Source organism: Leguminivora glycinivorella, chromosome 6, assembly GCF_023078275.1.
Source record: "Leguminivora glycinivorella isolate SPB_JAAS2020 chromosome 6, LegGlyc_1.1, whole genome shotgun sequence".
In the NCBI taxonomy this organism is placed as follows: domain Eukaryota; kingdom Metazoa; phylum Arthropoda; class Insecta; order Lepidoptera; family Tortricidae; genus Leguminivora; species Leguminivora glycinivorella.
Window position 1 is genome coordinate 4,906,902 of NC_062976.1, and position 10,334 is coordinate 4,917,235.

Consider the following 10,334-nt stretch of genomic DNA (forward strand, 5'->3'; position numbering starts at 1 on the left):
AAACGAGTGGTGATAGATTAAAACACGACCGAAAGGAGGAACTTATTTTTCAGTACAGATGGTATTTTTTTACGCACTAGTTCGAGAAGTGGTTCATTATATGTCAGGTCGTGTTTTATGCCGAACTTCCTCTTTTTCGCACTTGTCGAAAACTATTTCAGTACAGATGGTATTTTTTTACGCTCTATCTGTCATTATACTGAAAAACGTCGTACTGAAAAACGTCGTACGATACACTTGCGAAAAGGAAATTCGTAACTCGTGTCGAATTAATTTATCGCCACTCGTTTCGAACTTCTTTTTTTACGCACTTGTATGATACAATATACAAGATACAAGTTGTATCGTAATGTACTATTAAGATTGAAAAGTAAAAATAGTACATTACGATACAAGTGCGTAAAAAGGAATTTCGAAACGAGTGGTGATAGATTAAAACACGACCGAAGGGAGGAACTTATTTTTCGCACGTGTATCGTACGACTTTTCACTCTTTTCAGTACAGGTGGCCCTCCGGAGTTTTGACCTGGCATATAATGAACCACTTCTCGCACTAGTGCGTAAAAAAAATACCATCTGTACTGAAAAATCATTGTCTTTAGGGTCCCTCAGATCTTAATAATATTAAAAAAAATCTTACGAAGCCATGGGTGAGGACTTGGTAACTGATTCGGCAGAGCGCTACAGGGGCCCGTAAGTTCAAATGTCACTCAAGACAGTAATAATACCTAACACTTTTTTTTATATACTACGTCGGTGGCAAACAAGCATACGGCCCGCCTGATGTAAAGCGGTTACCGTAACCTATGGACGCCTGCAACACAGACAGTGTCACATGCGCGTTGCCACCCCATTAGAAACCTTTTGCTTGTTAAGTACACAGCAAAAAGGAGTGTACAAGTTCTAAGGCAGCGTTCCCACTTATACGTCGCGTGTTTGCCACCTGTGTTCAAAAAGCGCCTCCTCAGTACATTTTGCATAGGAAGGACGCTTACGTCAAGCTTACGTAGTTAGTCGGCGCGGCGCGCGCCCCGCCGCCGCCACGCCACCTGGGGCGCCCCGAGACACGCGACGTATAAGTGGGAACGCTGTCTAAGGAGGGTTCGGGTTGCCGACGACTTTTGAATTTATTTTTCAATAGATTTAGATCCACTCTCAAGATAATTATCATGGATCCACTCCATTTTCAGTCATCATCATCATCATCTTCCTTGCGTTATCCCGGCATTTGCCGCGGCTCATGGGAGCCTGGGGTCTGTTCTGAAAACTAATCCCAAGATTTGGCGTAGGCACTAGTTTTACGGAAGCGACTGCCATCTGTCCTTCCAACCCGAAGGGTAACTAGGCCTTATTGGAATTAGTCCGGTTTCCTCACGATGTTTTCCTTCACCGAAAAGCGACTGGCAAATATCAAATGACATTTCGCACATAAATTCCGAAAACTCATTGGTACGAGCCGGGGTTCGAATCCGCGACCTCCGGATCGAAAGTCGCCCGCTCTTACCGCTAAGCCACCAGCGCTTCCCACTCCATTTTCAGTTTTTTTTAATAAGTATTCAATATTTATATTTACCTATTGTTTTCATTTATATGAGTTTTTTTTTGGTAACCAAGAATAAAAATAATATTCGTAAAGTTGCATTTATTTATTAATTTAAATTTTTAATTTTTAAGTTCACAGTTAAATATAGATATCAGTAGTATAACTTTTGAATAAATATATGAACGATTTACTATTTTTTACTTTTGATGAACGATGTTGTATTGATAATGTACAGATGTAGTACAATTTTTTTTTCCTTGTAGGTAAACATATTCATGATATTTCATCCAGTCGCAATACAAGAAGTACTAACGTTGATCAAACTAGCACGACAAATACTAATTTCTTCGAGAAAATACAACGGACAACCTATGTACTACATCTATAAATACATATTATTAAGCAACAGTACAATATGCAGTATATGTTGTGCCCATGGTACACGCGTTGATACCTCGGACCAGTTTGAAGTAGCCCTGGTTTCCTCTTTCAAGACCGTAAGAGTCCTTGAGGATCCAATACTTGGTACCGTTTTCTGTAACACGACAATTTTGAAACATTATTTCAATTGGAGAAAGTAGTAAGGTACAGCGGGGCAAATATCGTCTGGGGTACAATTAAAACTGATCCATTATTACCTACACCACCCTACACTATTGAGTTCCACATGTACATATTCACTGAACACGCGTGCCATATACACCGTGTTTCACTTAACACTAAAAACCTGAAAACTGTTCAGAATCGAGAGTAGAATCGATTGAGCTATATCCTGATGGGGGTAATATTTTTATTTAAATTAGTATTATTAGTTATTTTTTACGTGCCTATTCTATTGTACTCGTAAGACAATATGGTGTATATCGCATTGCTAGAGGTTGTTTACCTTTTTCAGTATTTGGAGATATTAATACTGGCTGGTTACTTGGACGATTATTTTTTCCGCTACGAGTTTGACGTTGTTTGTCAGTTTAATCTTAATGTTTATCATAAGTCATAACAAATTGTACTCGTACCTAATTACAACCTTGTCATTTTGAATATTGGGTTTAGATTTGATTAACCGTCCAATTTGAAATTTACTGTGACATAGCTTTAAAGTGTTTTACAGTGACATCTTAGCTATCTATTGGTAAACCTTAAGTCGTTGCAGTAACGTACACAAATAAATAGTTTTATTATTTATGGTGGAAGTTAGCAATTATTTTATTGAGTGTAGAGCTAAAAGTCAAGTAGAGCTGTACAGAAAATTAAAAATTCAATTTAAAAAAAAAGTAACCATCAGATTAAAAGATGAATACTCTAGATGAGTTTAAAAAAATAAAAATCAGTTGGGGTGTCTGAGGTTTTGAGTGTTACCGGAAACACGTTGTATAATCAGTGGACACTGGATTTGGTACTGCAAACATTGTAAAACATGGGAAAGACATGGACCAGTTGCATTTGTCCCCAGTCGGAATTACCTCGCTGTACCTTACCACCCTATACTCGTATTAGTTTTACATGTGCAATCTAAGTGCCTAGAGACTAGGTAGGCACCTAAAACTATTCATGATAAAGTTAAACAAATGAATTTTTTGCAAAAAAAGAAAACATTCTTGGCACAAGCTTATACCAAACTTGCCCGTCGTTATTTTAATAGTTTACATTTTTGTATCACAAAAAAAGAATCAATATTATAAATTCAATAATACATTCATTTAAAGCCAAATTAAATACAAAATAAGACATACAGACGCATTACGCTTAAATTGGGCCCTATCCCTTATTTATTTCATAGGTTACGGTGACCGCTTTACATCAGTCGGGCCGTATGCTTGTTTGCCAACAACGTAGTATAAAAAAAAATACTCATGATACACACCAATACCATACCCAACCAACAGTACTGCATGGCCGATGAGATTTGTACAGTGGTGCGGATATAAGATGCCTTTCTTGTGAAAAGTTAAATCCATGGGATCTATGGCTGAAATACAGACAAAAACAAGTTATTACTTCATCTTGATAGTGTCAGGCCCCAGTATGGGTCGTGCAGCGTACAGTCAGCAGCAGAAGTTGCGTAGCGGGCAAGGTGTTCAAAATGAACTTGACACGATCTTATTTTTAAGACAATAAGAGCGTGTTAGGATCATTGTGAACACCTTGCCCGCTACGCAACTGTCTTCTGTTGCTGACTGTACATATCAAACAATTGAAGCTCATTCAAGTGTCCTGAATCGACGCTGAATGGACGCACGCCGTGAGTAACAATGAAATTAGTTTTTTTGGCCTAAGTATTGCTGCCAATTTTGAATACCACACCTTTTTTTACGCCATAATCAATAAGGCCGTTTTTGGAATTTTTCGAAGGGCTCTAGCGTTTAAGAATATCAAAAGAAAACCAAAACAGTCCGACACAGATAAAAATAATAATAATTGTGTTGAAAAAATCAGTGCTCTATCTTCAAAAACCAGGGAGGAAACAGTCGAGAGCGATTGTATGGAGAGTTGACCCCTCCTGCATCGTCTTAATAATAGTGAATTTGTCATTGATACGTACCCACTGCTAAAGGCCCCTTTTCATACACGAGCTGTTTCAGTGTTTCCTCATCTGTAGAATTCAGGACCTTGTATCCTGTGACCTTAGTTACTACCTTTTTGGGATCTTCTGTGCACGTTGATTGAATTTCTTTATATGGGTAATCTTTTTCTAACACTACACCAAATATCTCGTGGTAACTGCGAAAATATCAGGTTAGGTACCTACCTCAAAAAATGGTAGGTGCCATAAGGGGGTGCCGTCCGTCCGTCCGCGGATAATCTCAGTAACCGTTAGCACTAGAAAGCTGAAATTTGGTACCAATATGTATATCAATCACGCCGATAAAGTGCAACAAAAGCTAAAGGAAAACAAGAGCGTGTCGGGCCACGCTCAGTGTAGGGTTCCGTAGTTTTCCGTATTTTTCTCAAAAACTACTGAACCTATCAAGTTCAAAACAATTTTCATAGAAAGTCTTTATAAAGTTCTACTTTTGTGATTTTTTCATATTTTTTAAACATATGGTTCAAAAGTTAGAGGGGGGGGAAGCACTTTTTTTTCCTTTAGGAGCGATTATTTCCGAAAATATACATATTATCAAAAAACGATCTTAGCAAACCCTTATTCATTTTTAAATACCTATCCAACAATATATCACACGTTAGGGTTGGAATGAAAAAAAAAATTCAGCCCCCACTTTAAATGTAGGGGGGGTACCCTAATAAAACATTTTTTTCCATTTTTTATTTTTGCACTTTGTCGGCGTGATTCATATACATATTGGTACCAAATTTCAGCTTTCTAGTGCTAACGGTTACTGAGATTATCCGCGGACGGACGGACGGACGGACGGACGGACGGACGGACGGACGGACGGACGGACGGACGGACGGACGGACGGACGGACGGACGGACGGACGGACAGACGGACGGACGGACGGACGGACGGACGGACAGACAGACATGGCGAAACTATAAGGGTTCCTAGTTGACTACGGAACCCTAAAAAAGTGTGTGTGTGATAGGCCTACAGACCAAATGACCATGCCATGCCAGACACAGTGTTTGCATTTTTAGGGCGAAAAGTTTCGATCAAATTTTCATCAGTCTAATCTTAATCTGTAAGATTTTGAATTTATTTCATTTGCACTAACATACCTCTAGTTCCTTATAGAAACAATTAGATTGCAATTCAAACAAAACCCTAAAAATAAAATGGACTAAGAGCCCAGCGTGCGTAGCCGAATGGCATTTCTCCGACGCCAAACGAAAACGAAACGCCGCGCCATTAGTCTGGCTCTGTCGCGCCAATACGCACGAGCGATAGAGATAGATATCTACGAGCGTTTCGTTTCATGAGCTGAGCGTTTGTGCCATTCGGCTACGCACCCAGAGCCGCCAGACCTTCCTCAAATTCTCAATGATGAAACTTCGGGATAATGTAGTTCGCATCGACGTTTAATGTCTGCATATTACCTAGTTCGGCCCGTCAGCCATTTTTTTGCTATAAGATCTGGCGGCTCTGCTCTGGGCTTTTAGTCCAAAAAGCAATTAATGGCTTTTCTTTTGGAACTTACGCCATAACTGTCCCAGGAAGCCCTCCTCCACAATTATCTGCATGCGTTTCATACTCGTAAGGATGATTTATACAGTCCAAGCTCTGCTGTTCAGAGAATGCTAGGGTTTTAGCGTGTTTGATGGCATATTGACCTTCAATAGCTCCTGTAAACGTATTGTATATAAAAAAATAAAGTTACAAATAATCATTAAAATTACGTTACTCTAAACTGATTTCTTAAACTAAAACATTATGAAATATTTTTTATTGTATCTAGCACCTATAAAGTAGGTACACTAACGTATTCACAAAATGCATTTAAAAACACAACTGAATTCACTTTAGACATTGAATAAAAAATGACGGCATATTTTCATTTTGTTATCGATTTCACTTTTTTTTTGGAAACTTTCACGCATTTTCTACTCAGAATCTTTCTCTCTAATAGTCCGAAAATTCTCGTATATTTTTTGCTTTCCTCTGAGTTACAATCGAACAAGTTCTATGAAAAATTGTAACTCACTAGAAATCAAAATTTTGGACTTCTTTATATTTTGGAATACTTATTTAGAAAAAAAGGTTAAATAAAATCAAATTGCCGCCCTTTGATGTCTTGAATAGTTTTATGCCAAAACTAAAAACGTGCAAAACATAAGCGAAAATAATACTGATTACCATACCAGTAGCGCTAAAGATCCAGCAACTACCACAGTCGCCTTGATTCTTAACGTGAGTGACGGCTCCATAGTCCCTCCAGTCCCACTGTTCCGGAGCAGTGATCTCATGTGGATGATAGTGCATCTCAATCGCAGTTTCATCAACGAACTCACTCAGAAGCATATTGCTATATCGTTCATCAGGCGCCAGATCCGCAAAACGAGTTACTTCAAACACACTTTGCGCGTGTATTGCGTTGCGTTCATTGATCTCAATTAAAGATTTCTTGAAAATCTCAAGTCTATGTAAATACTCTTCCGGATCGTACTTTTTGCCATGTTCCTGGATAAAATGTTTGAAAAGGTTGTGAGCGTCACTCAAATCGTAATATGGTTTTTCAAATAATTCGATAGCGTTATTGCCAATGCGAACTATTACGAAGAAAAATAGCGGAAACATGATGTTGTTAGTCGAAAGGGAAATTTCAATTATTTGCTCGATTGAGAAATAAGTCTATCTTATTATACAAATTTCCAAGTTATTTTATGTCCATTGTAGTTATACTTATAACTGACGTCATTCAAAATACCTATGTATCACGATAAATCATTGAAATTCTTATATAAAATAACTACCTACACGTGTAACTTTTATTGCAGACTCAAGTAAAAAAATAATTAATCGCACAAATATTTAACTGCCTTTACCGGGATACAAACCCAGGACCGCGGCTTAGCAGGCGCTTAGGCCGGTCGTCGCTATAAAATAAATTTAAGAGCGGAAATACTTATGTTTTTTTTATACTACCTCGGTGGCAAACAAGCATACGGTTCACCTGATGTAAAGCGGTCACCGTAACCCATGGACGCCTGCAACTCAAAGAGTGTCACATGCGCGTTGCCACCCCATTAGAAACTTGTACACTCCCTTTTGCTGTGTTAAGTACATAGCAAAAAGGAGTGTACAAGTTCTAAGGAGGGTTCGGGTTGCCGACGACTCAAAGGACAATAGACGGAACAAATTAGTTCCGTAAGTCCTCCCGTCATCAGCATACCGCACCCTCGTTGAGCTCTGGCAGCCTTACTCACCGGCAGGAACACAACACTATGAGTAGGGTCTAGTGCTATTTGGTTGCGGTCTTCTGTAAGGCGGAGGTACTTCCCCATCAGTTGGGCTCTACTCTAGATTCGAGCGAGATGATATCCGCTGTGCTGTGCCCTACCACACAAAGCGGAATATCATTCGCTATGCCCTCATTACCTCATTTATTACAGTGATTCCTGGCGAATGCGTTAGTTCACAACATCGTGTGGTAGTTATGGATATGACCTTTCTCCAAAAGCCTAACCCAAAACAAGATAGGGCGCCGGATATTAATTACTAAATGGTGGCTGCTAAAAGGGGAGAAGGCTGAAAAGTTTAGGAAAGATGGAAGATAATGTGAATAGCATGTGGAAAAAAAAATCGAAATGAAAGCGGCCAATAAAATTCTTGGTCGTACCAAACCAGGGCAGGAAACACTCAAAAAAACCTGGTGGTGGAGTGCCACGGTTCAAGCAGCATTGCAAGAAAAGAAGGCGGCTTTCAAAATCTGACAGTCCACTAAAACCTAAGAACATAGAGACGCCTATAAATTGGCGAAAAAGATGGCGAGAAAATCGGTTTCCATTGCAAAAAGAAACGCAACAGGATCGCTGTACGCTACCCCTGAAACTAGAGAAGGGCAGAAAGAGATATATAAATTGACAAAATCCCGAACTAAGGCATCACAAGATCCCATAAAAACCAGAGTTATCAAAGGCACTGATGGGAAGCTTTTGTACAAGGACTACGACATTTTGGCAGCGTGGTATAATTATTACAACCAGCTTTTAAATACGACAACAAGAACGGTCGACCTCCCAGTGGTCGAGAAAAATCTCGGGCTCATATCCCACCTATATCACCGCAGGAGGTTAAAACGGCGCTACGGAAAATATCTAATAAGAAGTCCACGGGTCCTGATGGTATCCCCATTGAAGCCTGAAAGTGCCTAGATGAGAAAGTAATATACCTTCTTACTCATATATTTCTGAAAGCCTGGGAATGTTCAACTATACCGGACCCATGGAGAATAAGCACCATCGTTCCCCTCTACAAAGGTAAAGGTAGTAGATACGAGTGCAATAATTATCGCGGGATAAAGTTGATGAAGCTGTATGAACGGGTGATCGATGCCCGGTTAAGAGCAGAGAGCTCCTTATCAAAGAACCAATACGGTTTCGTCCCGGGGCTGTCCACTATCGACCCTATGTTTGCCATAAACTTGGTTGCACAGGAATTCAGAGCCAAAAACACGCCACTTTTTAACGCTTTTCTAGACATGGAAAAGGCATTTGATCGTGTTCCTCGTCCGACAATCTGGTGGAGTCTTCGTAAGAAAAATATCCCAGAGAGGTACATTGACATAATAACTGACATGTACAAAAGCGTGAAATCCGTAATTCTAACCACAGCGGGGCAAACCAAGCCAATAGCAGTTACAGAAGGGGTACACCAAGGGTCTGTGCTAAACCCATATCTCTTCTGCCTGGTGATGGATGCACTCACTGATAATGCCCAAACCAAAGCGCCATGGACATTTATTTACGCAGACGATGTAGCCATCTGCACAACATCCCGAGAAGAGTTAGAGGATGCTGCGGTGATTGGAAACGTCAGTTAAAAGCGGGTGGACTGATGCTAAGTATTTCCAAGTCCCAATACATGGTGTGTAACGAACCCAACCAACTTGAAGACCCTCTCGTTATCGATGGACAACAAGTCACTAGATGTGACGAATACAAATACTTGGGTACCATGTTACATGCTTCAGGAAATTTGGAAGGGAACTTGCAGCACCGCATCGCCGCTGCCTGGCTAAAGTGGCGTGAAGTGACGGGTGCTACTTGCGACCGGAGGATGCCTGTGAAGCTTAAAGGCCTTGTCTATAAAAGCATAATAAGACCAGTTCTAACTTACGGGAGTGAAACGTGGGCTATAAAGCAGGAACATGTCCGGTCTGTCCAAGTCGCAGAAATGAAGATGCTTCGGTGGATGTGCGGAGTAACGAGGATCGACAGGATACGCAATGAGCATGTTCGCAGTAGCCTCGGAGTACGTGATATCGCCGATAAGCTACAAGAAAGTCGACTAAGATGGTATGGACACGTGCTCTCACGCTAGCAGTTGCTCTCACGCTAGCCATAGTTCTAGGTTCGATCCCCGGCAAAAGTTTTTGTCGTCAAAATAAATCAAATCCGTCAATTTATAACACATTTTTGATTCAAACCATAATTTATTGGTAAATTCTACTATCTTAGCCGGTTTAAAATGTCAAGTTAAAGGTATGAAATTACTTTACACTCTCGTGGATAAACTGAAATTTTGCTATTCGTTTTCTAAGAATCAAGAGAGACTTTACCATTTGGTGTGGTGAACAACCATTGTCTTTAACTCAGGCTTATAATATTGTGGAAAGATCCGCTGACGAATCCATAGATGAGGACTTGATAATTCAGTTAGCAGAGCGCTGGCTACACTAGTATACAATGGCCGTAAGTTCAAGTTCCATCCAAGACAGGAATTATTGCACTTTTGAATAATTTTCAAAATAATTACACATCTTACAGGTATCGAAATAATTATATTCTTCATAAATATTTAATTATTTTCAAATAATTCAACCTAAGTAAGTATTCCATATTGCAATTTTTCTATTTTATGGGATTTTCTTATTTTTGTTACAAATAAAAATAATATTCATAACGCTGCAATAGTTTATTAATCTGAACAGTTCCATTTTCATTTTTAACGCAGTTATAAATAGCAGAAGTGTAACTTAAACTTTTGAATTTGAACGATTTACAGTGATAGTATTATGAATTACGGTGTTCTTCTACTAATTTAGGCAGAGATTGAAAAATTTTACCTAACTGACCTTGACTGAGGCGGTAGACTTGAATTTCTATCATGCAACTAAGAGTAAGCTACGCTATGATACAGTACAATCATGTCTATATTCTATAATATTAGCT

At 39.4% G+C, this 10,334-nt stretch overlaps 1 protein-coding gene across 1 annotated transcript; it reads right to left on the reverse strand.

The window, feature by feature from the left end:
* Nucleotides 1-1,868: 1,868 nt before the first annotated feature.
* Nucleotides 1,869-6,738, reverse strand: LOC125226954 (cathepsin L-like proteinase). The gene is made up of 5 exons (XM_048131137.1): nt 6,303-6,738; nt 5,642-5,786; nt 4,086-4,264; nt 3,408-3,512; nt 1,869-2,078 (listed from the first exon to the last, which is right to left on the reverse strand). The coding sequence occupies exons 1-5, from the start codon at nt 6,736-6,738 to the stop codon at nt 1,942-1,944; spliced, it is 1,002 nt and encodes a 333-aa protein (XP_047987094.1). The 3' UTR covers nt 1,869-1,941.
* Nucleotides 6,739-10,334: the final 3,596 nt, after the last annotated feature.